Raw genomic sequence first — 26,837 nt, 5'->3', positions numbered from 1 at the left:
CACAGGCCTCAGAGCATCCCTGAGAACTTTATTTTCCACAGCTCTCAGCCCACCCCCCCCCACATCCACAACCAGGCTTGGAGCAGGGCTGGGGCTCTGCACAGGCACCAGCGACCAGGGATGCTGGAGATGCAGGGAGAGGCAGCACCAGCGGGAACGAGCCATCTGTGGTGGAAGGGGACAGTCGAAGGGATGTTTTTTCCACAGCGGGGACAAACCCAAACCCACATTCCTGCCAGACCCACAGCACCCTCCTCCCTCCCCTCAGTGCCTCAACGCTGCCCCTTGGGCTGCATAGCTTCCCACCATCCCAGACCCCTTCCTGGGGAGCCATGCTACAGAGAGCACCTCTCCACACCAGTCCAGTCCTTCAGGCAGACCCCGGCCACCACCAGCTCCACAGGGGTGGCAATCCCAGCCACAGGCACCCCTCCACAGCCACAGCACCCACGCGGGGACGCCTCTCTCATTCGAGCAGCATCGAGGCCCCTCTCAGAGGATCTTGACAGCCTGCAGCATGTCTGCCAGAGCATACGAGCTGTCCCAGGGGCGTCTAGGCTGTCGCAGGCCCTCCTCCAGTGCCTGGGCACGTGCCCCCAGCTCTGTGAGGTCCCGCCGGCACTCGGGGCTCAGCTGGCAGAACAGGATCTCGTTGACCTCCCCTTCAATGCGGCGCGTGTAGAGCAGCGGGAAGACCTCCCTGAGGGTGGCCAGGACAGACTCCTTCAGCCGGACATCACGGCACACCAAGTTGAGCACGAAGACTCCTGCAGCGGGAAGAGTGAGGAGGGAGTTCGGATCAGCCTGCACACACAGTCCTGCTGCCCACTTTCCCGTGGGAACGCAGCTGAATCGGTGCCACCCTGGTGCAAACGGCTCCTCCGCGGCAGCACGAGGAGTACCGGCAACCCCGCAGTGCCCTCGGCCCAGCTCCACATCCCCGACACCACCCGGGTTGCAGGCTGCCACGCGATCTGTTCCCAGATACCGCCTACACCCTCTGCCTTCCCGCAACCTTTGTTTGCTCCCTGGGGATGTCTCAGCCTGCCTGACACAGCAGCGTCACAGGCCACCCGCTACACCCTGCTGTCACAACACCCACTGAAACACCCGGATCCGGGACCAGCCAGGAGCAGCGGATGCCACGCAGCAATCCAGAAACCCTGGCCCCATTACTCAAACCCCGCACAGGACCAGCCAGCCCCATCACAGGGACACCACCAGATTTCCCCTCTTACCTTCGGGCTTGAGGATGGTTTTAACTTTCTGCAGAAAGGGCTTTTCCACAAAGGCCGGGGGTGGGCAGCTCATCCCCACCATCATGTCTTTGCTGTCCACATCGAACATGATGGCATCATACTGGGCTGGGGCTGCAGGAGGGAGCACAAAGACTCATTATCCCTTGGGACACAGATGAGCCACGCACAGTGGAGAGACAACGAATGGGGTGGTCAAGACACCCCCTCTGCCATGTTACGACCACTACTCTCTCCAGTGGGGTTTCTCTTCCCAAATAAACCCACAGCAGCAGCCCTCAGCGCTGGAAGACACAACACATCTAATGTTCCCTGCGCCTGTTGGCAGGGACAAGCCTGTGAGCTGCAGAAACCTGGTGAGGCTGGAGCTCATGACACATGGCAAGAGATGGGCAGGAATGGGGAACAAAGGGTGAAAGCAGCCCAGGATTCCACTCCCCAGCACATCACCCCCTGGGCTTGATGGGGCGCCCGTGATGCTCTGCGAGACAGTACCTTCAGCCGCCAGCTTGGCCACGTAGTCCAGGCCATCGGAGATGTGCACCCGCATCCGGTCACCCTGGGAGAAGCCAAACCAGCGCGTGGCCACCTCCAGCATGGAGGGGTCGATCTCCACCACGGCCACATGGGCCTGCGAGAAGTAGTCGTGGATGAAGAGGGGCAGGCTGCCGCCGCCGAGTCCCACCACCAGCACTGCCAGAGGGGTTCCTGCCAATGGAGAGCACCTGGGTAAGCTGCTGGGACGGCCGTGCTTACATCACCCATCCCACCTCCCTGCCAAAACCGCTTTGGGAAGGGCACATGGGATGCCCCAGCCAGGAAAGCCCTTCCCCAAGGAGCTGGGGCACGGGGGACACCCACACACTTGCCCCACACCTGCCTTGGGCACAGCCTCCCACCACCGGCTTCGTCACCTGGGAGGGGGTCGGGGCCCCCCAGCAGGCAGAGCCCCGCCACCATGGCCTTGTGGTGCTCACAGCACAGGCAGCTCTTGTCAATGGCTGTGGGTGGCTCAGTGGGGCTGGCTTTCTTCTTGTCCTTCCTCCGTTTCTTCTGGCCTGAAGGACAGGAGGCATCGGCTGGTAAGGCAAGGCAGCAGACAAGGATGCTTTCTGAGGATTAACCACCCCCAGCCCCTGTCCCACCCACAGGGCAGGCAGCAGAGCACAAGAACACTTCCAGAGCCGCCCTCGGACAAGGTAGCCAGGTCCCAGCAGGACTTCTATCTTCCAAATCAATCTCACTCTCTGCCACCCCAAAAAGTCACCTTTGGCCCCTGCCCCTTCCCGGCTGCCCCACATACCTGAAAGAGGCACAGGGGCCAGAAGCCGGGCCTCCGACTGCACCACGTTCCTATTGCTGAGGAAGATGAGGCGTCGGAAGTAGGAGGTGCCATCCCCTTTCACGTCCTCCACGACGTACTCCCCGCTTAGGGGGCTGGTGTCGCAGTGCTGCACCATCCGCACCCCGATGTCCCCTCCCACGGACAGAAAGGGCACCTGCAGGGGGCACGGGAACTGGTGTCAGGAAGGAATGGCTACAGCAACAGACCCTGGCATTCCTGCTGTCCTGACCACAGCTGAAGAGCTGGGACGAAGCAGACACATAGTGGGAGCAGCGGGATGTGCTGCAAGCAGCCACAGGGCAGCTGGGGACCAGCGCATGGGACAGCAGGTTCCCCAACAGACACATTGTTGGGGGACGGGGAGCAAACACCCCAAAACTTCTTGCAAGAGCTCAGGTTTGGGGAGCTGGGGCAGGAAGGAGACAACACAAGGGACAGGAGAAGTTAAAGCCATGATGAAGGGGCCAGATGCTCTCAGGGTTTTGGGATGCCTGGTTTTCTTGGGATGCTGGGTTTTGGAGAGTAAGGACTTCACACTGAGTCCTGCCACGCAGGCACCTCAAATCCTGCCTCCAAGTGAAGACAGCCAGCTGGAGGGAAAAACCAAAGGAGCTAGACCTCAGGCCAGCCTCCTCCCTGCAAAGGCAGCCAGCTCACACGTTGCAGTTCGGTCTCCCTCAGAGAAGAGGGACTTGCTGCTGGCAGAGAGACAGCCTGGCCCGGGTTTTGGGGAAGCCGAGCGAGCGGGATGGACGGTGAGGCTCACCTGCTGCCGGGCAGGGAGGCCCGGTGGGGCCAGCTCCATCACCTTCCCCGACAGCTCTGCCTGGATGCCCGCCATGCCCTCATAGTGCTGCTCCCTGTGCAGGGCCACGGTGACCAGGCGCCCAAAGCCAGCACTGGCGGCCAGTTGCCTCCGCCCTTCCTCTGTCCCAAAGAGCCACTCGGTTTCTCTGCCCTGTGGGACTACAGAAGGGGCTGCCATCAGCCTGGGCCAGGCCCAGTCCCCGAGCGACCACCCCCGCCTCCAAGAGAGGAGCTACAGGAAAGGCAAGACATCACGAGGAGGTACCACTGCACGCCTAGAGCCATGCTCTGCAGCCACCAACAGAGACAGAACCTTCCTGGTTTTGGGCAGGCTCGTGCAGGAGGCTGAAAAAACAACATCTCATAAGATAAGGTTGTCCAACAGCCTCAAGACCCACCTCCAAGCAGTGCTAAGCCCCAGCTTTCCAGTCGTGCAGGGAGGGAACAGCGCTGCCGGCAGAGCTCGATGTGTCTCAGCAAAGCCCAGCCCTGAGCAGCCTGGCACTGGCAAATCAGGATGCCCGCACAGACCAGCGATGCCTTTCCGGCTGCATCCGCTGAGCTCTGGCTTTATGCGGCGATGTGCTACGGTGCCTGTCACCAGCATCAAAGCAGGAATCGCCACCTTGGAGGGCAGGCAGCATCCCTCTGCTGCCAGATGGTGAGCTTGGTGCCAGATCTCTGCTTGCACCACCGGGCAAACATGTCCCACCACAAAGCCAGGACTAAAACATCAACCGAACTCCGCACAGGTGGGTTTTTTCCCTCTCCACCCCTGATTTCAGCAGGGCCAGGACCGCTGACCGTTTTGCAGCTCCCGGCCGAGAGCATCATCTCCTTGCAGCCAGGAGAAGCTGTACTCACTGATGAAGATGGCGAAGCGATTGTCCCGGGAAGGTTTCACCGAGGGGCTGTCGACCACATGCAGTGTGTAGCGAGGCCTCCCGCTCTCTTTGTCACACAGATCCAGGGAAACCTGCTCCCTGCAGGGGGTTTTGCTCAGCTGGCTGCAGAGAAGGGCATAATGCTGCCTGTCCTTCACTGCTGCCACCAGCCGCTCCGCGCTCTCCACCCGCATCGGCTTGTCCTGCTCCTCGGGGCAGATCTCCAGGATCTGTGGTGCCGAGCCGGGGATCTTCCTGAACTTTGTCATGACGTAGACAAAGATTGGTAGGACAAACTGCTGCTTGTCACCACTGCTGGCCACCTGATGGACACGCACAACCCAGCCTTCCTGGGAGAAGTATTCCACTGCTTTCTTCAGCACATGGGCTTGAGCCAAGGAGACACAGAGATAGCGTCCTCCTACCTGCAGGACCCGGCTGATCTCGGCAAACATCTTGTCCACCTTGGCTAGAGTGGCCTCCTCTTCGTCGGTGAGGACGGCATCCAGCGTTCCTTTGTCCAGAACCACCTGGAAGTGGGCATCAGGGAAGTCCATCTGAAGCATGTCCATCAGCAGGTAGCTCATCTTCGGCCTCTTGCTCCCGCTCCGCTCTTGCATCTGACGGATCACGGCGTCGCTGATGTCGATGTTGACGATGTCCTCGCACATCCCCATGTCGTACATCTGCTCGCTCAGCTCTGAGTTCCCACAGCCCACCACCAGAACCTGGGGAGCGGCCCAAGAACAGCGTGATGGGGAGAACGCCCTGGAAACGCATCCCAAAGCATTTTACAAGCAAATGTGTGAAAAACCTCACCCGCAGCACCTGCAAACCCACTCTCTAGGGCCCCGAGACAACATTTCCGTATAGAAAAGCCACAGGGGGACGGAAGCGATGCATCTGCCACATCTCTTTCAGGGACGATCTGCGTGTTTTAACCCCCAGTGCGCCCCAAACCAGGGCAACCCGTGGCTCTCTCCCGTTCTCTTGCTATGAGGGTTACACACCCTCTGCGCCAGGGCACGGCGGCAGACTAAGCCGGGATACGGGGGGGATAGAGCTCGTCCCGGGCACACGGGCACTGGGTCCCAGAGCGGGGCTCACCTTGTCGCGGGGCCGGACGTACTTGTGCAGGACGGGGCAGAGCTCCGGGAAGGCGCCGTACCACTCGAAGGGCCGCTGCCCGCGCTGACGGAAGAACCGATCCCAGTAGCGGGATGAACCGAACTCCCCGGGGCTGCGGGGAAGCAGGTCCATGGCCGGGCTCGGGCTCAGTCCCCGTCCCGCTGCTCCCGGTCTCGGTCCCCGTTCCCGGTCCCGTCCCGCTCCCGCTGCTGCCGGCGCACGTGTCCCCGCGCTGACTACATCCGGGTGCGCAGCGCACCCATTGGCCGCAGCGGACACGCAGCCCATTGGCTGCCTCTCCCCTCCCCCCCCCCCGGCCGCTTCCCATTGGCTGGCCGCTCCGTACGGGAGCGCGCCCAGGCGCCAGCGCGCCCCCGCCGTCCCCTCGGGCTGCCGCGGGACTCGGTGCTGTGCGCTGCGCGGCCTCCGCCGTTTCCCAAGGCAGAAAGGGCAGCAGGGAATGCCCGGGCCGGAGCCATCCCGGCCCCTGCAAGGCCCCCCCTCCCGCTTAAACGATCCGGACGCGCTGTGCTGCGCAAACAACAAAAAAACACAATGGGGAAAAGAAGGTACCAGGAAAGGAGCAGCTTTAATGGCAGCCCGCAGCGGAGCTGAGCTCTCCCGGGGCGGGATGCGACAGGGACAACGCAGGGCGGCCGCAGCCCCGTGAGGCTAGCTGGGAGCGGAGCTAGGCTCTGTGGAGTTGCTCTGAAGAAAGAAGGCGGAGAGCTGGCTCAGCGCCCGGTAACGGTGAGAGATCGAGTTCTTCACTGCCTTAGGCAGCTCGGCGTAGCTGGAGGGGAGAGAAACCACGAGTGTCAGCAGCAGGGACGCTACAGCGTGTGTCCCCCCCTGCTCCTCACTCAGCTACACGGTGTGACATCTGTAGTGACACACTGGCAAAGCCAACAACCCCCATCCTCATCCGGGAGTTCTCCATAACCCACCACGTTCAGATCCAGGAGGGTGTTTTCTCCCTGCCACCTTTCCTCATAAGCAGGTTCCTCTCCACACACAACCTCGACCCTGGCTTTCCTTTCGTAAAAACCTGTAGGTAAAACCCCACTTACGTCTGATTGTAGCCATCCGGTTGAAAGCAGGGATCCCAGCCAAAATCTCGAGGGCCTCTGGGCTCCACTATCAGCCCCTGCCACAAGATAGCAAAAAAGCCCCGTAAGCCGTGGTTTCACAGCACTTCCCTCACAGTTGCGTTTCAAACACAGACTGAAGAGCTACACACGGCCATAGCTCGCACTGTGGCCACCACAGGCTCTATGCACTCCACTGTCCTCCTTCTCAGGATGTGACCAAAATTAGCAGCCCCAAACTTGGTGCTCCATCACGCTGCCCTACGTCAACAGCCCCTTTACCCCCGCAATTAACAGTGCTAAAAACTGCATCCAAATACAACCCTGCCAGAGGGAGACGAGGCGGCTGAAGAGCCTGAGGTAACGAGCACAGCTGGGCAAAAGGGCTGCTGCACTCATGGCCAGCAGGTGGAGGGAGGTGATGCTGCCCCTCTACTCTGCCCTGCTGAGACCCCACCTGGAGTACTGCATCCAGCTCTGGAGTCCTCAGCACAAGAAGGACATGGACCTGTTGGAACGGGTCCAGCAGAGGGCCACAAAGGTGATCCGAGGGCTGGAGCCCCTGTGCTGTGAGGACAGGCTGAGAGAGTTGGGTGTGTTCAGCCTGGAGAAGAGAAGGCTCCGGGGAGACCTTAGAGCCCCTTCCAGTCCCTAAAGGGGACCTGCAGAAAGGATGGGGAGGGACTCTTGATCAGGGAGTGTAATGATAGGACAAGGGGTAATGGTCTCAAACTGAAGGAGGGGAAATTTAGATTGGATATTAGGAAGAAATTCTTTCCTGTGAGGGTGGTGAGGCACTGGAACAGGTTGCCCAGAGAAGCTGTGGCTGCCCCATCCCTGGAGGTGTTCAAGGCCAGGCTGGATGGGGCTTTGAGCAGCCTGGTCTAGTGGGAGGTGTCTCTGACCAGGGCAGGGGGTTGGAACTAAATGATCTTTAAGGTCCTTTCCAACGTAAACCATTCTGTGATTCAGCACCCACCACCCACCAGCCGTGCTCTCCCTCTGCCTGTTTCCAACAAGTTCCGAGGGCGTTCGGTGACCCAGGAGCCACTAAAAAGTCCTCAACAGAGCCAATGCTCTTACAAAATTCACATTACGGCCCTCCCCCTCAGCATCTTCCTTTCCCCAGGCACAACACCTACATGAGTCTGGCCTTTGAACAGCTTCACTGGCTCCTCTGGGTTTCCAGTACTGAATGCAAAGGTACAGAGAGCGTAGGCAGATTTGTCTTCAAACCCAGCCAGCAGCTTGTACAGGCCTGCGCGACACAGAAAGGATCCCGGCGTTACTGCCTTTCCCTCGGAGTGCAACACACCCACCTAGGGACGGATCGAGGGAGCATTCTGCATTCAGGTCGACAAGGGAGAGAAAGAACTGCAGGAGGTGACAAAGCTCAGGAACAAGGATGCTCTCGGCCCAGTCCCTTCTATGACTGAAGCCAGCACCTCAGATCTAACACAGCATGAGCTGCAGGGGCCCCGCCATTAATTTGGGAGTGGAAGCAAACGAGCACCAGAGAGGACTAAAGCCCACTCTGAATTAGCTGATTAACCGTCACACTCGTGATGCCAATGTGGGATTTGCAGTCGTGCTCTGAACTGTGGGATCAAAGGCAGTCACTGCATGCCAGGGGAGGTGAGCATTAGTGGAGAGGAGCTCGCACAGAAGCCAAAGGGAGCAGCAGGGCTTCCAGATCACACTGATGACAGACAAGAAGTTCCCACCAGCCTGCAGAAGCAGGAGTCTGGGAATCTAGGGATGCAGGGACAATGCTGAAGCTACCCAGGGAAAACAACACGCAGTGAGAAAAGGCACAGAACAGGCTCAAGGAGAGAATGCGAAGGGACAGAGCTGGACAGACAGGAAAGGAGCCAGCTATGAAACTGGCAGCGAGGTACGCAAGCGCGCTCAGCGGAATCCAGCACAGGCAGGGATTCATTTCATTTGGAAAGAACCAAGTTACATGCAGAGCAGTAACACGGGAGGCAGTACCTTCTGGTTTGAGTTTTTCCAGGAACCATTTTCTGAAGGGGAAGAAAAGAGGAAAGATGAATTTTTGCTATTATTTCTCAGAAATACAGACATCCTTGAGACCCTGTTGTCTACATTTCCATAACTCTCTGAATCGTTCTTTAAATGTGCTGTCAAATCACCTCACTCTGGGCTATTTACCAACACAGATGAACTTTGCTCTTAAACTGAATGGGACTCAGTGAAAACAACACTGCTGTATTTCATTTACTGCAGTACTGGGGTCTACGTAAATAACCCAGTTCCTACTCGTGAGCAATGACATGCTGAGTTACATTTCTCAACTCTGTTCACATCTTACACCCAGGTCTAGTGCAAGCTTTTATGTCTCTGCTCAGCTCAGCAGAGATAGTCTGGAGAATTAATTATGCTAAAAGTTAATCCCAGGAGCTAAGGCAGTATTTTATTAGACAAGTTACACTCTAATATAATAAGCTTGTTATCTGCTGGATTAAAGCATCCCTACAAGAATCTATAGGATACTCATCCCAGAGTCCTGCGGTGCCTTAACTACACAGAGCACGCTGTAGGGCCGGGTTCCCAAGCTGGCTGCAAGAGCAGGCACAACAGATCAGGGGATTCAGGTCTGTCTCTCTTGTCCTGCACCACGACTTACAGCAGGGCTCAAGGAGTTTAAGACCAGCCTCCGGGGTGCAGGATGAAGCTGAGGACACAGACCAGTAATCATTGGCCTGACCCTATTGCTCCTGCTGCATGGAGAATCTCCTGTGAAGCACGCCTTGCCAGCCTGCGCTCCAAACTCTAGGACACAAAAAGTGAAGCGAGTTCCTCCTACTTACATGTATGGTCCTGGAAGACCTCCCAGGGCATTGAAGCACAAGCAGGTATCCTCTACTATAACAGGTCCTTGAACCTACAGTGAAAGCCCAAGAGATGGAAATGTTAGACTTCGAGGATGTTACTGCCCCCAAACTCAGTTTCTTGCTCTATTCTATTGCCATGTTTCCATGACAAGAGGAACATCACAAAAATCCACCAGCCACTAGAGCTCTTCCCCTCAGAGGCAATCCATACCAGACCGACACAGCCAAACCCATGCTCTCCCCAGGCAGGCAGGAGCGGCTGAAGCACAGAGGGAAGATCTTTCATGGAGAAAACTGAACAGATCTGAACACTCCCTACCCTCTTGGCGGGAAGGAATGATGGAACAGGGAGAGAGAAAGCCTGTGTCCTGGAGGGACACCTGCATTTTCCTTGAGTCCCAACCCTCGCTTGGTTCTTTTAGGAATACCATCCCAGAGACAGCTCTGGAAGGTGATCCATCAGAAGCTCCAGCTGATGGAACACTCAGTATCCCACAACCGCTGGGGCTGAAGTAGCTGTCATGTCCTGCTGCCGCTCAAGGGACACAGGAGGCCAGAGGAGCAGCAAGGGGACTGCCTAAACACTGTGCCACCAGTGACAATTCACCATCACCCAGCATAGGTCAGAAACAGCCGTGTGACGGGAGTACAGTGAGGCCAGGCCCGGGTGCACTCCCGAGTTTCCTCAGGGCCGGGTCAGAAGCCCCGCCAGGGCTGGGGGCCCCTGGGAGCTCCCGCACCCCCACCTCGGCTCCGACCGGCGGGGAAGGAAGGAAGGAAGGAGAAAGCGAGCGACCTGCCGGGCGGCTTCGCGGCACTTCTGCACAGAGATCTCGTCCGGCTCCCCCTGGTACTCCGGCACTGGGGACACAAACGCCGGCGCTGAGGAGACGCCCGGGCCGGGCCGCCCGGCCGCGCCTCCCACCCCCCTCCCCGAGCCCCGCCGCCGCCAACTTACGGTCGATTTTCTTCGCCACCAGCGTGTAGGGAGACGAGTCCCCGAGGATCTGAGTGACCTACGGAGGAAGAAGGGGGGGAAACCTGCCCGTCAGGCCCCTGCCCCGCCAGGCCCAGGCCCCCCAGGCCGCAGCCACCCCCTCCCCGGCCCCGACCTCCTCCAGCTTCTTGGCGTTGCCCGTCACGAACACCACGCTCCGCCGGGCCGGCGCCGCCATGCTGTCCCCGCTCGCCGAGCCCGCCAGTCACCGGCGGCGGCCGCCCCGCGCCCCCTTAGCCAATGGGAAAAGGCTTCCGCCCTCCTACGAGGGCAACATCCGGTCCTGCGAGGGAGGGCTCTTGCCGCTCGTCACGGAGAGTCTCGCGAGAGGCGCGCGGGGCGCTATGGCGGCCGGGCCCAGCCCTCAGCGCCCCGTCCCCCGCCGTAGCCCACCCCCGCACCGGGCCCTCTCACCGCCTCAGGCCCCGCCTACAGCGGGCACCGGCACCTCCGGCGGGGCGGGGACGGCCGTGCCCCTGCCGGCCACCTCCCTGTTTACTTCCCCAGCTTTTGGCAGCCGCGGATGGAGGATCCTTCTTCCCATTTTCCCCTGAAGTGTAGAATCACATGTCGTTGGGGGAATTGGGTAGTGGATTGCGCTCCAAGCGCTGCTGCTATTTACTCCCCGACCTCTGGCACGTCTTTACACGTTTCCTACGTGGGAATGATCAAGTTCCATCTTGCTGAAGGACCAGCTGGCGGCCGTAGCGAAAACACCAGCGGGGAGAGCAGGAGTCAGGAGTCAAGAAACGGCCCCTGCTCCCACTGCGGAGCCCTAGAGGGACAGGTCTGAGAAGCCCAGCGCGCCCCAGCCAAAGGGTAGGGAGAAGCAGTGCCCTGTGAAGCAGCAGGGTTCTGGGACCTCTCCCACTGCGGTACCCAGCCCTCCACCTCAGACCCAGCCCCCCAGAAGGGACTTCATCCCCTCTGCTGTGGCCAGCTCCCAGAGCTGGGAGTGGGGAGGCCTCTCCCCACCTGAGTCAGAGCTGCAGCCATCCATCCCTGCAGCCCCTATGCCCTATGGCGTGGGCACCCTGGAGTCTTGCCCCATGGGTCACACCAGCAAGCATGGGAGGAGGAACCAGTCCTGCAGCAGGAACGCGCAACTCCAGCCAAAACATGCCGTTCCCTGTAAAAAAGCAATCATGTGGAAAACAGCAGCTAATGAAGAGGTCCGTCTTCTGCACAAAGAGGGAATGGATAAAACAGACCCTATGCTTTGGTGAAGGAATTGTTTTTGTTGTAAAATCTTCTTCATAATGCCTCCTAAGTGAAAACTAACCCCAAAGCATGCAGACGCTGCTGGAATCAACAACCCTTTCCACTCACTAGAGTTCTCCCTGCCACCAGTCCAGGGTGGGATAGCACAGGCTGCAATATAACGGCCATGGTATCTCAAAGTAATATAAGGGGGACTGCTCTGTAATGTACCTGAGACCAGATATTGCAATGGTCTTTTCAGCCTTGGGGGGAATTAAAAAAAAAAATTTTAAAAAATTCTATAAAATTTGCTCAATAAATTGTATTACTGTGAAGTTACTGACTAGGACTTTTGATTTGTTGCTGCTGGTGCCTCTCACTGGTCCCTTGAGAAGGTCTATGATCAGAACAACGCTGGCATTCAGTGACTTGAACATAAAACTAATCAACACCTAACCCTGGCAACTCAGGGAAGCATGCTGAAGGCTTTGGACACAGCAGCTTTCCCTGCCCTGCATGTCAAGTACAACTGTTTGCACCCCAACCTCCTGGGAGATGCTGCGAAAGCATTCCAGCAAAGCTGTCAAGGAAAGCCAGCTTTTCCAGGGCCAGAACGTGCTGCCTGTGGTGGGCCTGATCCAGTCCCGCTGGTACCAAAGGATGAGTCCAGGGCAGGCAGAAGACACAAACGCACAAACGGTCCACGGTCAGGGGCATTAATGTTGCCACCTCATTTTCCATGGATCTGGGTCAGCTGGAAAAGCGTTTGTGCCTGTCTGAAGCAGAGGACTGCTGGCATGGTGATAACAGCAGCACTTCTCGGGGTGGTATGCTGGTGCCTGCACTGAGGAGAGCTCAATGTTATCTGGAAACTCTCCCTAAGGAGACGCTGCTGACAGATCTGCCAAACCCAGCAAGGACAGGGCTACGGAGGGTGTAGCAGCAGCTCCCACATTTAGGAGCTATAAGCAGTTCTTCACTACAGCAGGGTTGCTGTGAAGCCTTCATCATACCAGCATCCATTTTCCAAGGCCCTCAGCCCAGGTTTAAAGCCAGGCCTTGCCTCAAGCAAGCAACGGCAAAACTAACTTCTCTTGCCCAGAACTGGTGCAAGCAGGGACTTGAAGACCTGATGTGCTGCTGTGGCACCAAGGTCCTTCTGTGGGTGCAGTAGCAGCAAGATGGGGCTGGGAGAGAAAGGCAGAGGTACTGTCAGGACTCTCCAGCAGCAGGATTAAAGCCTGCTCTAGCAGGCAGGCCAGAGCAGGCACTACACAGGCTCAAAGTGCCATTAACTCACTTTCCAGATGGCAGGAAAAGGTACCCAATAGCTCAGCAAGACCTGCAGCCCCCCTGTAGACAGACACGGTCCCTCTTCATCTACCCTCTTGTTCCCTTGCAGGTGGAGAGTAGCCAAAGGCATAGGCAGGATGATTTTTGTCCCTTCCAGTGGGTACATGATCTTAAAACCAGGCTACACTTCAGGAGGAAAAACCCAGCTTGGCTTTCTGCTTCCCACCTGGAGAGACAAGGGCCCACGGAGGGGAAAAGCCCTATTTATATTCCAGCAGAGCTTGCAATCACATCCGAGCCTCCAGCCTGCTTTGCTCACTTTTAATCCCCTTCTCTGCATGGAGGCGCACCACAACTCAGGTGGAAACTGTGTACGAGGTCCTGGGGGCAGGTTCAGAATAGGCAGCTGGGACACAGCACTGGGAATTCTCTGAGGCACTGTTTCCCCTCTCCAATATTACTTCAGACAGACACCAAGGAGGACAATGCTTCTCTCACCAGAAAAGAGACAGCAAAATCAGAACCAGGAGAGCCTGATCTCAGCTCAGCTGAAGTCACAGACTCAGGGCTGGAAAGAACAAGGGTCCCAAAAATAAAGGGCAGACAGAAATGCCACCAACACCCGAGACCAGGGATGGAGACAGCTAAACCACAGCAGTCCCATCCATGGATAGAGGAGCTCAACTCCTGTCCAGTCCAGCACAGGGGCCCCTAAACCTCCACGAATACCCCAGCGCATCTGTCTGGGAACAGCCCCCAGCCCGCTGGATCACAGGAAGCCAAACGGGCTGGCATATGATACCACAAACACCACACCAAAGTGAAGGCTCTGAATATGAAGGGCGCTGGTTACCCCTGGACTGGCTTCAGGAGAGTTGCTGTCCTCCTGCTGTGTCTCTTTTACCATCGGGCTAATAAGCCAGGCTTTACACACACTTCTTGCTTCTGGTGAAGAAAACACCGAAACAACCCTTTCCTAGGGACTCCCGGCAGTAGAGAGCTGTGTATGTCCTCCAGAACATTATGAAGGTATGCAGGAACTCCAGATGTACAGTCAAAAATAGTTTACTGGAATGTCTTTAGTCACAGCTGTAAGCAGCAATACTGAAAACACCGAGCTTGTGCATTCCCATGGCAGGACCAGAAAGTCTTCCGGATTGTAAAACCTAATTATTTCTTTTTTTTTCCCCTCCTTTTTTTTTTTTATTTGAACAGGGAAACAACACCCTTGCAGTTCTCCACAGAAGGGTCGGTTCCCTGTAACATAATGGTATGTTTCTCTTCAGACGTTTTTCCCCTCCTTTGCCCTGAAAGGACAGAGTCCCCTCTGCCTTTCACAGCAGGCAGCTGGGAACTGTTCAGATAGTATTATTATTAATATTACAGCTCAACCATATATACAGATAAACCATAGTGGCAAGTAGCCAGCTCCAAACCAGAGACTCAGAATTCCGCAAGACAGGCAGTTTGGGAACTGAATCTTCTGCTGTAAAAAAAAAAAAAAAAAAGTCTGACAACAGGAGCAGGTACTTGACCAAAAAAAAAAAAAAAAAGGGTCATTTGGCAGTTCTTAAAACACTCTGTTAGAACTGGCTACTTGCCGCTGCCTCCGTGCTCCTTGGAGAAAAACAACTTCAAAGCTATTTACAGATATCTCACTTAAATTACACAGCAGTTTGGTTATCCCAGAGCCAGCTCCGACCAAAGCCTCCAGCTGCCCCGTCAGGTATGGTACTTCAGGACTATGGGTACTGGAAAACACAAAGAAACAAGCTCTCTCAGCCACACACCTTCGCATGCAACGCAGATCCCCGCCAGAGAGATCCCCCGTTTCTGTAGTGACAAACACCAAGCAGCTGCGAGGGAAAGTGTGTTTCCAGGCTCGAGCTAATGCAATCTGCTGCCTGCACACACGCTAGGCAACGTTTCCTGCCACCTTCATCTCCTTCCAGCTTCCCAAAACTAAACCAGATGGGATTTTCCATCAGTTTCTCCACAATGCTCCCACCCTGCTGCCAGCTCTGCCTCTCCTGCTGCAGGCTGTGTGTCAGCAGGACAACAGGCCGCAAGGGTTTTGCTGCAGTAACGAGAACCGTTACAGAGCTGCCCCCGGCCACGATCAGTGGGAGGAAAACCCTCCAGACCCAGTGGCAAGGAAGAGCTGTGCTGCCGTGCTGGGCTGCTTGGATCCCCGGAGCACATAATTCTGCAGGCAGAGAGATTAATTACTTCTTTTGCCAGGAAGAAACAGGCTCTGGTCATTATTACTTTTTTGGTAGGAAAAGCAGCGACATCTCTGCCCCGGGGAGCTCCAGAGGGACCAGGCTGAGCAGGAAGGGCAGAGGAAGGGACCAACGGCAAAGCCACAACAGCTACTTGCTGAAAGCTAAGCAGCCTGGCAGTTTTGGGGAAGAGATTTTGCAGGGACCAGCCCCATTGCAAGATGGTTGATATATGCGGAGAGGCCTTTGGGAGACATTGCTCCAGTGTGAAACTTTTCCATCGGCTCCCACCAGCCTCAGGATCAGCTGGTGCCAACCCTGGATTGGTTCAGTGTTGGCAGGGCAGGGCAATGTTGGCTTTCTTTGGCCACAGTCAGTATGACTTGGTTTGAGCCTGCTCCTCTGCGTTTAAATCTTGCAGAAGAGCGGCATGGAGTGGTCTACAGGCACCGTTTGTGATCACTTAAGGCAGTGTGAGGCCTGACAGGAGTGGCTGAGATGTCCTCCCTGAGGGACAACAGCACCACAGGGTCACTCACGGTGTGGAGTGCCACGAATAGTTCAACGCTCGCCATGGCTGGAGTGACCTGGAGCTACTCACCAATGATCACGAGCAGGAGAATGACTGCCACCAGTGCTATGATCGCCTTCATCTGCAAGGGAAGCACAGAGGCGTGTTACAGGATGCTTCTACCTGCAGGCCTTCAGCTTCCAGCATCTTTTCAGCTAGAAAGCAGAGCTTCTCCATCCCCTCCCAGGGGAGGGCAGGTAACCGTGCCTCCACAAACCCACCCCTGCCTGTTCCTGTCCATGCTCACCTTGCAGCCTCGCCACCACATCTGTCTCCGAAGCTGCTTGGCTCTGTTGCTAAAAGCTGTTGCATTGTCTGATAAACTTTCTGGTGAAGGAAAAAACAGAGGCGATTCAGCCGCGCGCGCACAGTCAGAGCATCCATGCGTTCTACTAACTCCACTCGGTTTTAAGCAGTAAATTCGGCATTAGGGGAAAAGACCCAACCACAGCGTGATTCACCAAAGCCACAGCAGATGCCAGTGACGCCCTTCGCTAGAGCACACACAGACCTGCCGAGTCCCACTGAGCCCCCTTTGTCCTGGCTGCCCTCTGAGGACAGGAATTCACTCTGCAAGCCAGCAGACAGCTAAAGCACTCAGGGCTGTTGGGAAACAGACCGATCTACCTTAGCTTGAAGGACCAACAAGATCACAGCACCCAAACGCCTCCAAACTAACACCTCTGCACAGAGCAGCAGAAGGCAAAGGTGGAAAGAGGAAAATATCAGCAGAAAGTCAGATCTGCAGCCCAAAGCTGGGAAACACTACTCTCCAGGACAGAAATACAAGCCCAGGTCTGTCATTAGGCACCTTCTGAACTGAAACCAAGTAACTTGGTGCAGCAATGGGAAAGAGGCACGGGGAAAAGGCCTGCAGAGCTGCATTTAGCATCGCACCTGATTTATCTTGCAGGTCATCCAGCCGCTCGCCTCTTTCAATCACCTTCGTGATGTTCTCCTGCATAACATCGATGACTTCGTCCACCTGGTTCTGGACACTAGAGCAGAGCAAAGGTATCATGAGGAGCAGAAACGAACACCACCAGCTGCGCACTGCAGCGCCAGCCCTCGCTCGGAGCTGCCCAGGCTGGCAGGATCCGAGAGCTCACCGACAAAAATCAAAGGGGACAATAATGGAGGGAGGTCGATGGGATGCTGAGAAAGCCAGAGGCACAGCACGACCTGCCATAGGTCTCTGGCAATCCCAGGAAGGATGAGGGAACACAAGGGGCTCAAAGAGAGCGCTGGGAAGTCAGCAGAGGCGGGGGGCACCCTCCATGACACCTTGAACACAAAAATGCAGTAAGAAAAGGCACTACTTGCTGTTGGTGGCCACCTCCGCTGCAGAAAAGCTCACATCAAAGGGGAAAAAAACCATAAAACTGACACCTTATCTTTCTAGATTTCATGGAAACCTCATACTGCACCTTTGCTCAATAACTTGGGGTGAAATCAAAGCAAGGTGCACTCCCCCCTCTGTGAGCCAAGTTGCTAAATGAAACCCACTCTGCCAGGGGCATCAAGAGAACAGTAAAGAAACGGCTGATATGAACTAAACCGAGTTATTATAATCCATCTTCTCATAGGTTACGCAACTCTGTGGGTAGTCGCTTCAGTGAACGGTAGCGTAAATCACACCCGCAGGGTTATTATAAATGCATTTATTCACTCCATAAAAAAAGCCACATTGGTAAAAGAGAAAAATTCTCCTGGTGGAAAAATACTGCTACATTCTGGTTTGTATTTTGGAGCTAATACACTTTATTTTCCTGGAGATAGAAATAAGAAATTTCTTGGGGCCCTTGGGAGACAATACATTGTTTGAGACATACCGTTCCCAGAAAGTAAACGGCAACGGCAATGTCTTGGAGGCAACCCTAGACACAGGGCAATAAAACAGAAATAGCTCCAGGCCACTCACTCTGCATAAGTCTTAGGTTTAACGACTTTGGTCGCCTTGATTAAAAACATTTAAGCACTTTAAACATGTCAAAGTGCATCCAGCATTTCCCAAATATGCAGCACAAATAGGCCACTTCAGCAGCTCTTCACGTTACCAGGAACACACGCCTCCTATTAACAGTGTGCCACTGGTGTCCCCAAAGGGGAGAAGGGTTGACACCACCTGCTTAGCACCCACACTCTCCCGCTCCCCAAATTACCCAGTCACAACATCTTTCTCTTTGGACCCATGAAAAACCCTCTCCTCCCACTGCCATCTCACAGATGCAGGTGTTCAAAGATATTATTTGCCAAATCAAGAGTTTTTACAGCAGCACCAGACCCAACTCCACCACTTAGAGAGCCACCATCCAGCACCTAAGCTCAGAGCACTTGGTACGACAAGGACAGCACATCCTCCACCATGACCTGGGAAGACGGGGCCAAGGGAAACCCAGAGCAACTTGCCCAAGGCCACTCAACGGGCCACCGCAGAAGCAGGAACAGGGCCCTGCCCTAGTCACCATGCCTCTAATTCATTAATTAGAGACAGAGGTTCACATTGACCTATTTCTCCTGTCTCCATACCAGGTACGTGCCTCTCACCGAGCAAACATTTGTGCTCAGACGCACATGTGAGAGGCAGCTGCAACAAGCAGTAGCGGTCACAATGGAAAAGCACATGCTGTGCTCACGTTTACTTACCGTTCCAAAAACAGGCAAGGAAAATCATTAAAAGAAAAAGCTTTTTTTCCTCCCCAAAAAGCTCTAGAAAGTGCTCCAGATATTTGAGTATGAAGGGGCTTCCCATCTTAGCATTTCGGGTCAGGCTCTGTAGCAGCACTGCGCTGCAGCTCCAGAGCTGGAACAGCCAGGCAACCCCTCTGAAGCCAATTTCTGACTCAACAGCCCGCGTAGGGCACATGCTAGACTCCAGCAGCGCACGTCAAAACTTGCTTTATTTAGGATACCGCAAGAAAGGAACCTGCCTTCCCTGTGCTGCATCGCAGAGTCCGTGGGAGCAGCATCTTTCTGCACCCACCTACACCGTGCGGTGGCAGCTCCTGCCTTCCACATCAACGGCAGCCACCTGCCAGGAGCTTCTTATCTGGAGGAGAAAGGCGTAAATAATCCCCAAAGGCCTCTCAGCAGGAGCTTGCCCCATGCCCACGAGGTTGTTCTGATCCATCATTTGTTTTCCAAGGTACAAGGTGAGTGGCAGAGCTGCCACCCTTGGGAAAGCGCAGAAGGTGGCACTGAGGACACAGGTAGATGCTGCCCGGGAAACACAAGGTGGTACCCTGGGGAGCAAAGTGTCCACCCCACACAGGACACACACAGCTCCGTGGCTCTTCCCTGGGGCAGTGGGCAAGGACGCAGGGAAGAGACATGCTCTGCCGGGGGTTTCCTTACAACAGACAAGTCCCATCTCTGAGCTGCCAGCAACGCTGCTATAGCTTGGGGCGAGAAAGGAAAAGCAGAAACATCTGCTATCCCAGATGAGCCAACTTGGCAAAAACTCTAAGGCCTTAAACATCAGTTTCACAGGCAGAAGACTATATTCGCAGTATGTAAATGTTTCTAAAATCATTTCCTGGCTTCAAAATAAAGAGATTTCCTCCCACAACAGATTTGTAACTGAGTTCTCTTGGTACAACTAAGCAGGACAAACAAGCAGGAGCACGTGAGGTTACAATGCATCTAGGAACGTGCAGCGCAATTCGATGCCACCTGTATCTCCGCCAGTGCAGGTCAGAGCCTGGAGAGATGCCGCTGCAGTCCCAGGGCACCCTGCAGCATTCGAGGCAGAGAGGGCAGGTACGTAACTTCAAGCCGCTTCTGCTGCGAACCAGTATTTGGGAGAGACCAATGGAGCACAGACCCCTACTGCCCGAGTTGCATCTCAGCATCCCACCTCTTTTCACGTGAGCTGCTGGTGAAACGCTGCGTGCCTTTGCTGCCTGCCCGTGCTGTTAGCTGTTCCCCTAAGAAGAACAAAACATATCAAGGACGGAGAATGGAGGCACAGAGAAATCAAGGCTTAAGCTCTCACAAATGTTGAGGTGTTTTAACTCCCGTGGAACACAGACATATTTGAGCACCCCAATACCTTTTAGTATCTAACATAAAAGAGAACCCTGGGGGAAAAATAAAAACACAAAGGAAGAGACCAAGCCAGGGAATGAAACCTTGATGTCCACACAGTGCCTTAACCAGACCTTAAGCCAGTCCTTGCTTTCTGCTCTCTCCCACCCATCACTGCTGCAAGAGATGCCTCTCCAGGAGGGGGCTGAACGATGCCCAGCCTTATGCATTAGCCCTGCAGTTTCAGAGCAAATTCAACAATTCCCCACTAGTTTGGCATGCCGGAGGTTGGAAACTCAAGTCGCATCAAGAAGAAAATATTTTCTTGTTTTATTTGGCAAGCAAGAACGAATCCTCTAATACGAAGCTTATTTCCTGTTAGGGAGCTATTGGCTTTTGACACATACGTTTCGTGCACTTCACTCCTGCCAGATTTCCAAGAGAAATAAAGGAGAATAAATACCTGCCAGGAAAGGGAGCAAGACAAAGGCATAAAGCGTGTCTCCCATGACCCTTCTTCTCACTAATTACTGCAAATATGATGCTTTTAACAAGGACGGCAAGCGTACACCGTCAAAGCAACAACAAGAAACCCAACAGCCCTTAGCTTGGTTAGACTCCTCTTTTCTTGTGCTTTGCCAGGTCCAGAGCAAGAGGAATAAGTCTTTCCATTTTGGCCACACTAGGTTAGCTACTGAAAAACTTCCCGGGCTGGTCACGGTGTTGGGCTAACAACAGTGCCGCATTCTTCAGACGCCGTAAACAGGCCATGCACACACCATGGGATGTGCTGCTCAAGGCTGCTTCTTGTCTCCAAACCAGCTGTTTACAGCCAGCATGACACCCTTCTATTTTCCACCCCAGTGATATTAATAGTGCTGTGTATTTTGGTGCAAATTACACCCAAACACCCCTCGTTGTGGCAGTAACCCAGGGAAGAGGGAACAAGACGGAGAGCCAAGCCGGATGGACAGTGGAAAGGCAGGAGGCCAGCACTGCGCAGCGCTCCCCAGGGCACGGCTCTCTGCAGAGGGGCTGCCCAGCAGACATCTCTGCTCTACTCAACAATGGGGGATCAGCGCCGAACCCTGCCACAAATCGCTGGTTTGAAGCTGCTGGTTCATCACAACAGCGAGGAAGGGAGCAGCCTATGCCTCCCTGAAGCCTTTCTGTCCTTGAAAGGATTACACCCAACAACGATGCCCGACTATATGGTCTCGTACCACCTGCAGATGAAAGCTCAGACTACAGATGGGGTTCACTGCACAAACAGCCACCTGCGATGAGCAGCCAGGCCTTGGGAAGCTGCTGTCAATTCTTGCCTTCAAACCATTCCACAAACCCTCCCCAGACAGAGTCACTGGGGCTGGGGATGCTGGGGACTCCCAGCAGTGCGATGGGGGAAATCACGGGGACCAAGACCTGGCTCCTGGGGAACCACAGCAGTGTGCTGAGCCCCGTCGCCAGCACGAGCAGGAATCCAAATCCAGCAGCACGGTTGCCTGAAAGCAGAAACATCAATGGTGAAGAAAGTCGAGCAGCACAGAAAAGGGGGCAATTATTGGTAGCGTTTTTGAAAAGATAAGCTGTTATGAGAGGCTCCTATTCTAAACAAAAAAAAAAACTCAGGTGGAAGATGAACATCCCACCTTCCCCCAAAAGGTACCAAGAGCTCTCACGACACACGTTCAGGACTTCTCACAAAGCCTGGAAGCAGAGGCAGAAAAGCAAGATCAGCTCACCCTTACTTGTTCTTTGTAACTTTTGGGAAAAGGATAAAAGCCTGTTAAAAGCTACCTTTCAGCTCCAGCCCACCCTAGGGCTGGGGAGGTCTCAGAGGGAGCCCAAGGGACCCCACGCAGCCACTTAATTACCCGGGGTGCATCCACCCCAACAGAGCAGCTGTTGGGACAACAGAGCGTGAAGTTCCAGACACATCAGGACAAAACACAGCACGGAGGGGACTGTGACGCTTCCTCCTGCCACTATTGCTGGCTGTAACTCGTCTCTTTCCCCTACAGGGTTTGCTGTGTTCCCCACCATCTTCTTCTGCAGCTGAGCCAGCCTCGAGGGTCTCTGCTGCCAAACTCTCCACCCTGACCCAAGCGCCTTTGCTGCCAAGGACAACTAGGAAAAGTTTCCAGTCTTGCCCCTCACATGCAACATGTTCCACACCTTTGCTCCCATAATCCCATCACTTTTTCCTCTACCCAGTCCTCCATCCAGTTTCCTTCTACGCCTATCTTCACACCTCGTTCCTCCAGTCCCATCCAGCTACAGTCTCTCTAGCTTTGCCCAGCTATGCCTCAGCTCTCCAAATGCTCAAATTCCTCCTTAAAATGGCTTTTCCTTACAGTGTTTCAGCAGCAACCCAACCCTCCTTTTCCTCCTCTGTTGAAACCAGAGCGAACCGCATCGTTACGAGACCAGGCATCAATCCATCCAGCACAAGGGCCGGTCTGATCAGAAACTTAAAAATAAGCTTCATGACAAGACATGACAACTGCACGCTGTAAGTGCTTATTAAACAAAGCAATCAACATCGATGAGAGCAGAAAATAGATACTATTTTATAACAGATGTTCTAGATACTAGACAGACGTAGCCACTTGCTACCCCAAGGGACATATCCCATATCAGGTCCACTAGACAGGCAATCTCTGGCAATGGGCAAGCTTCACGAGTGCTGGGCATTACTCACATCACACCTATGAACCCACCAGCTCCTGGGTGAATTCTTTGCTTTTTCTTCCCCTTCACAGATGCAGTGCTATCCTTTATCTAAGCCCCTGCTCCTTCCTGCCTGGCCAAGACAGTGGGAAGAGAAGAGCTCCTGTTTTCCGCCATCACGCCGGAAAGGCGAAAGATGCTCTGTAATTCCTTTCCAGCAGAGGAGGGCAAAGGGGTAGACACCGACTCCTCTCCACCTTTTTATGGGGGCGGGACCCCACTTGTAAAACCAATTCTCACCCTTCCCCTTCACTCCAGGCCAGTGTGGCACTGCCCTAGAAGGGAGGCTTTATCCACACTGGCTTACCGTAAGGACCAGGGTGCCTCTGCCAACAGCATCCTCACGCCCTGGAGGGAACCGAGACCCCCTGAAAACTCAGGGTGCAGTGACGGACCTGCTGCCTCTTGTGTAACTCAAGTGCACTTCGCCCCTCAAGGTAACGTGGCAAGCGGGAGCATAAGCAAGCAGTGCCTAACGCTGACGTTGGCAATGAGTCATCTCAGAGCTGCACCGGCTTCTTCCCGGCATGAAAAAAATCCCTAACGAAGAGCAACACTCAGGCTGCACACAAGACAACCCAGTCTGAATAACACCCGGTCATCAGTGCCCGCACAGGTCTCTGTTCCGGCTCTGCGGAGGTGAGTAAAGGAAAACAGTGCAGCGCAAACCAGGGGTCTGTGAACATCACCCCCCTCCCCTTTCCATTAAGCACCACCATCGCATCCCTTATTGGAAAGGGCAGGACAAACTGGAGCCCACAACAAGCATCATCCAGGAAATGACTCGATGGGAGAAGGATTCAGAGTGTTCACTCCTTCCTTCTTGCCCTAATCATCCTCCAGCTGTAACGGCTTCCTGTTTTCCAGCTGCTTTCACCCCACTGAGTCACTGCTCATCTCCAGGTCACCTCTATCAGGTTTTTTATCTGGAGAAGAGGAGGACAGAAGACCAGCCGCTGCACAAAAAACATGGTCCTGGTGCATTCCTGACCACTTGCTTTCTTGAAACATTGAGGAGCAAGTTACAGGATGAAGAAAAAAGCAACGAAATATAAAATGTTGCTAGCAAAGGGTAAAATTCAGGGTTAACGCTCTAGAAAAAAAGCCTCATAAGAGCGTGGAACAGGTCATCACTAGAATACAGCAAGGGATTTAGAAACTCCGCTAAGCTACTGTGATACAATCCTATCCCTTCACCTCTCTCAATGCACAACTTCTTGATAGCTTGAATCAAATTTGAGATTTCCCTTAGCTGTGGATGTGCAGGGTAGGAAACACGGATTAGAAGAAAGCCAGCACAAGCCACGTTCATAGTCAGCACTACACAGAAATACTCCAGTCAGACAGCAGCAGGAGCTCGCAGCGCCACAACAAAACATTATCCGTGTGACACTGAGGAACAACGACTTACTGTCTGATCTTGTCATTCCTGGGTCCAAATCTTGGTCCAGAAGGGCCTCTCCTGCAGGCAGAAAAGAGAGCCATCAGGATGGAAGATACAAGGAAAACATGTTTTTAAACCAGACTCAAAAGACACGCAAGAGACAATCAACACCTTTTGGACAGAGGATTGTTCTCATACTTCCCATCAGTCCCTCCCACATCTTAGGACACATGGGACAACCCGCTCTTATAAAGGTCACACCTATTAAGTCTTAATTCACGCTTGATGCCAAGGCTCTGGGAGATCATCTCAAAGGAATCAAAGGGTTTGATTCCTAAGCCACCACCTATGTGACAGGGAGCAGCTTTTGGTGTTCGACGCCTCCACTCTCAGAGATGTAGGCGGTTAAGGCATCACGTCCCCCACTGCAGCCATTCAGAAACTCACAAGAAAAAGTCCTCCTCTTCATCCGAATCTTCCTCCAACAGGTTCCTCTGCAAACAAAGAATAAAAAAAACAAACCACCATTTCACACACATGTTTCCAGCCCTTCGGATGCAATCAGCATCCTCCGACCGCAGGTTACACACGAGCCCTCCTTTGGGGAGCACCGATGGTACTTTTTAGGTGTCTGGAATCATGCTGTTTCTCTCCGCGTGTGATCAGGGGCCAAGCTGGATGTCTCTGTGCCGCTATTATCACCTTGGTGGTGTTTGCTAGCTCCGTACAGCTCTGCCTTGGGACAACTCGCACCTCTGCCACTGAGCCAAACTGGATTTGCGTCAATGGCCAGCTGCCTGCGCAGGTTCAGATCCCAGTTCTAGGGACCAGCACAACTCCCTACGATGCAGAAGCAACCAGTGCATCAGCACGTTGAGCCCTGCCTTGGAATGCGGCAGGCACAGCCCCTGTGCAGTCCAGCTGTGGAAGGAAGGCCCTCTCTGCTCAAGGGACAATCCCTAGCGCTGCACTTGGTCAACAGCATCTGCTCAAAAACCGTCAGCATCCCCTGCAACCACCCTGAGCTATCCCATCCACGTGGGAAGTCAGTTCCACTCCCGATTTGGAGGACATGGTTTCTCCAGCCATCTGATGGCAGCAGGTATAAGAAGGACGACTGCAACGAAACACGCTGGGCTCCCTGCACGTCCGGGGGGATCAGGCCCTCCAAACCCCCGACTCGGGCAAAGGCTACAGCCGGGCTGGAAGGGGAGGTGTCCCTGCCCCCATGGCAGGGGGGTTGGAACTATATGATCTTTAAGGTCCCTTCCAACCTGAACCATTCTATGAAAGCAGAGTGGTCTGGTAGCTCCTCTACTTCGAGCCAAAGGGCTCCTCCTGGGCTCGGATTTGGTGTTCCACTATACCCCATGAGACAATCCAAAGGCCAGTTTTTAAAAGAAACACCACAATCCCACTTAAGCTTGAAAGTTTCAGACAAAGACACTATTAGAGATCATTTCTCATACCAGGGCAGCACAAATTTTCCAACCGAGCTGAGGGCTCCCAGTTAACGTCTACTTAGGGTGAAAAATAATCAAGAGGGGGAACTGGCATCCTAAACATGTGGGCCGGGGAACACATTGGATGGTCCTTAACGGTACTGACAGCTGCTGCTTCCCCTGTGTGCACATCTGGGCTCCCACCTGCAAGTGCAGTGCTCTTATTTTGAAGCTTACCTACATTTCCATCCTTGTCATATCTGCTCAATCAATTTAAGCAACCCGTGAGACCACGCAATAGTTTCAGCCATCGCCTCCCTTAAGGGACGAGCGAACCGCTCTTGGCAACATGGGCTCCTCGTCTCACTGACAGCTATTGTGAGCCGGAGCAACATTTCAGACTACAGCCTAAACTCGGTTTTAGCACGGTACGGCCCCAGGACAAAAGCATCAGGTTAAATCCACCTTGTCTAAAACAGGCAACCGCACCGTTTTGACCTGTATTTCAAAGCCTGAAACGTCAGGGGACCTTGGCGAAAAGGAGAAAGATTCAGCTGTAAAGCACAGGGTAACTTCAGCCAGCTACGTGGGGAGGAGAGCCGGGACGTGCCCGGCAGGAGACCGGAGCACACCGGGATCTTCAGACCAGCCTGAAGGAACTGAAACAGGTTCTCAAACCAGCCCTTTTCCCTAACAGGGTTTGTTTTAAAATACACAGAGCGGGTTCGCCGCACGGACAGTCCTCTCACGAACGAGATGTCGCTACGAATGGTGGTCCCTTGCCAGATGAAGGCTGCGCCAGCCCCTTGGGCAAAGGCAGCTGTGAATTACCTTGCACTGGCTTAGTGGCTAATGGTATAGGGCAACTTGGGGTCCCCAAGGTCTGTTAACACCCCCCTGCCCGCCGTGGGCCCCCCCGACACCAGTACCAGCCCGTTTCGGCCCGGTTAGGGCCGCCGGGGGGCTAGGCCCGCCGGTCACTCACCCGCTCGCTCTTCACCGAGCCCGTCACCTCGTCGTCGTTCAGGTGCCGCTTGAATTTCGGAGGCATCGTCTCTGCCTGCGGGAGAGGCGGCTCCGCGCCCGGGAGGAGAAGCCTGGAGAGGGAGGCGCAGGGAACGGCCGGGTCACCCCAGCGGCGCGGCCCCCCCGGACCGCCCCTCGCCGGGCCCGGGAGAACGGGTGGCGGTGGTGGGGCTCCCGGCGGGGCCCCGCACCGGTAGGCCCGGAGGGATGGTGGGGAAGGACCCCAGGGCGGGGGGATGCAATGACCGCAGGGGAGGGGGGATGCAAGGGCAGCCGGTGCCCGGGACCCGCGCGTTCTCCCAGACCCGCCGTTCCGGCCCAGCCCTCCGGTGCCCGCCGGCGGTGCCCAGACAGAGCACCCCGGTGCCCGCCGGCCATGCCTAGACGCACCGCACCCCCCCACACCCCGCTCACCGCGCCGCGCTGCGGGCCGGGCCGGCGGGAAATGGCCGGTGCAACGGCGGCGGCGGCGAGTCAGCTGTCCCATCGACCGCCTCGGCGCTCCGCCCGCCGCGGCCGAGCGCCGAGCGATCGATCGCGGGGCGGGCCCGGGGGCGGGTCCGGGGGCGCGGCGCCGGCGGGC

General features: G+C 55.1%; 3 protein-coding genes across 3 annotated transcripts; all 3 read right to left on the bottom strand.

The window, feature by feature from the left end:
• On the bottom strand, positions 1 to 5,652 carry METTL13 (methyltransferase 13, eEF1A N-terminus and K55). Its single transcript, XM_074597680.1, has 8 exons — positions 5,400 to 5,652; positions 4,273 to 5,020; positions 3,368 to 3,567; positions 2,560 to 2,755; positions 2,171 to 2,314; positions 1,752 to 1,964; positions 1,239 to 1,370; positions 1 to 767 (listed from the first exon to the last, which is right to left on the bottom strand). Exons 1-8 carry the CDS (start codon positions 5,550 to 5,552, stop codon positions 493 to 495), a joined length of 2,061 nt encoding a protein of 686 aa, XP_074453781.1. The 5' UTR covers positions 5,553 to 5,652; the 3' UTR covers positions 1 to 492.
• Positions 5,653 to 5,990: 338 nt separating this feature from the next.
• ITPA (inosine triphosphatase) lies at positions 5,991 to 10,744 on the bottom strand. Its single transcript, XM_074597700.1, has 8 exons — positions 10,476 to 10,744; positions 10,322 to 10,379; positions 10,160 to 10,224; positions 9,340 to 9,413; positions 8,501 to 8,532; positions 7,651 to 7,766; positions 6,491 to 6,567; positions 5,991 to 6,213 (listed from the first exon to the last, which is right to left on the bottom strand). Exons 1-8 carry the CDS (start codon positions 10,536 to 10,538, stop codon positions 6,093 to 6,095), a joined length of 606 nt encoding a protein of 201 aa, XP_074453801.1. The 5' UTR covers positions 10,539 to 10,744; the 3' UTR covers positions 5,991 to 6,092.
• A 3,158-nt stretch (positions 10,745 to 13,902) lies between these two features.
• On the bottom strand, positions 13,903 to 26,793 carry VAMP4 (vesicle associated membrane protein 4). The gene is made up of 8 exons (XM_074597692.1): positions 26,669 to 26,793; positions 26,214 to 26,325; positions 24,234 to 24,280; positions 23,814 to 23,864; positions 16,544 to 16,644; positions 15,894 to 15,973; positions 15,677 to 15,728; positions 13,903 to 14,604 (listed from the first exon to the last, which is right to left on the bottom strand). The coding sequence occupies exons 2-8, from the start codon at positions 26,277 to 26,279 to the stop codon at positions 14,576 to 14,578; spliced, it is 426 nt and encodes a 141-aa protein (XP_074453793.1). The 5' UTR covers positions 26,280 to 26,325; positions 26,669 to 26,793; the 3' UTR covers positions 13,903 to 14,575.
• Positions 26,794 to 26,837: the final 44 nt, after the last annotated feature.

Source organism: Larus michahellis, chromosome 8 (assembly GCF_964199755.1).
Source record: "Larus michahellis chromosome 8, bLarMic1.1, whole genome shotgun sequence".
Taxonomy (NCBI): domain Eukaryota; kingdom Metazoa; phylum Chordata; class Aves; order Charadriiformes; family Laridae; genus Larus; species Larus michahellis.
The sequence above is the reverse complement of the archived record's forward strand: the minus strand, read 5'-3'. Positions and strand labels throughout refer to the sequence as shown.

What these genes read in the sequence shown, in the direction of transcription:
- METTL13 (XM_074597680.1), bottom strand. Translation starts at nt 5,552, where the DNA reads ATGGACCTGCTTCCCCGCAGCCCCGGGGAGTTCGGTTCATCCCGCTAC. An exon ending in ACGTCCGGCCCCGCGACAAG is followed by an intron (nt 5,021 to 5,399) that starts GTGAGCCCCGCT and finishes GCCGCTCCCCAG; the next exon opens with GTTCTGGTGGTGGGCTGTGG. An exon ending in TCGCTTCGCCATCTTCATCA is followed by an intron (nt 3,568 to 4,272) that starts GTGAGTACAGCT and finishes CCCCTTCTGTAG; the next exon opens with TCCCACAGGGCAGAGAAACC.
- ITPA (XM_074597700.1), bottom strand. Translation starts at nt 10,538, where the DNA reads ATGGCGGCGCCGGCCCGGCGGAGCGTGGTGTTCGTGACGGGCAACGCC. An exon ending in GGTCTTCCAGGACCATACAT is followed by an intron (nt 8,533 to 9,339) that starts GTAAGTAGGAGG and finishes CTTCCCCTTCAG; the next exon opens with AAAATGGTTCCTGGAAAAAC. An exon ending in TGTTCAAAGGCCAGACTCAT is followed by an intron (nt 6,568 to 7,650) that starts GTAGGTGTTGTG and finishes ATCTTGTGGCAG; the next exon opens with GGGCTGATAGTGGAGCCCAG.
- VAMP4 (XM_074597692.1), bottom strand. Translation starts at nt 26,279, where the DNA reads ATGCCTCCGAAATTCAAGCGGCACCTGAACGACGACGAGGTGACGGGC. An exon ending in TGTGGTGGCGAGGCTGCAAG is followed by an intron (nt 15,729 to 15,893) that starts GTGAGCATGGAC and finishes CTTCCCTTGCAG; the next exon opens with ATGAAGGCGATCATAGCACT. An exon ending in TCTCCTGCTCGTGATCATTG is followed by an intron (nt 14,605 to 15,676) that starts GTGAGTAGCTCC and finishes TGTGTTTTCCAG; the next exon opens with TACCCATAGTCCTGAAGTAC.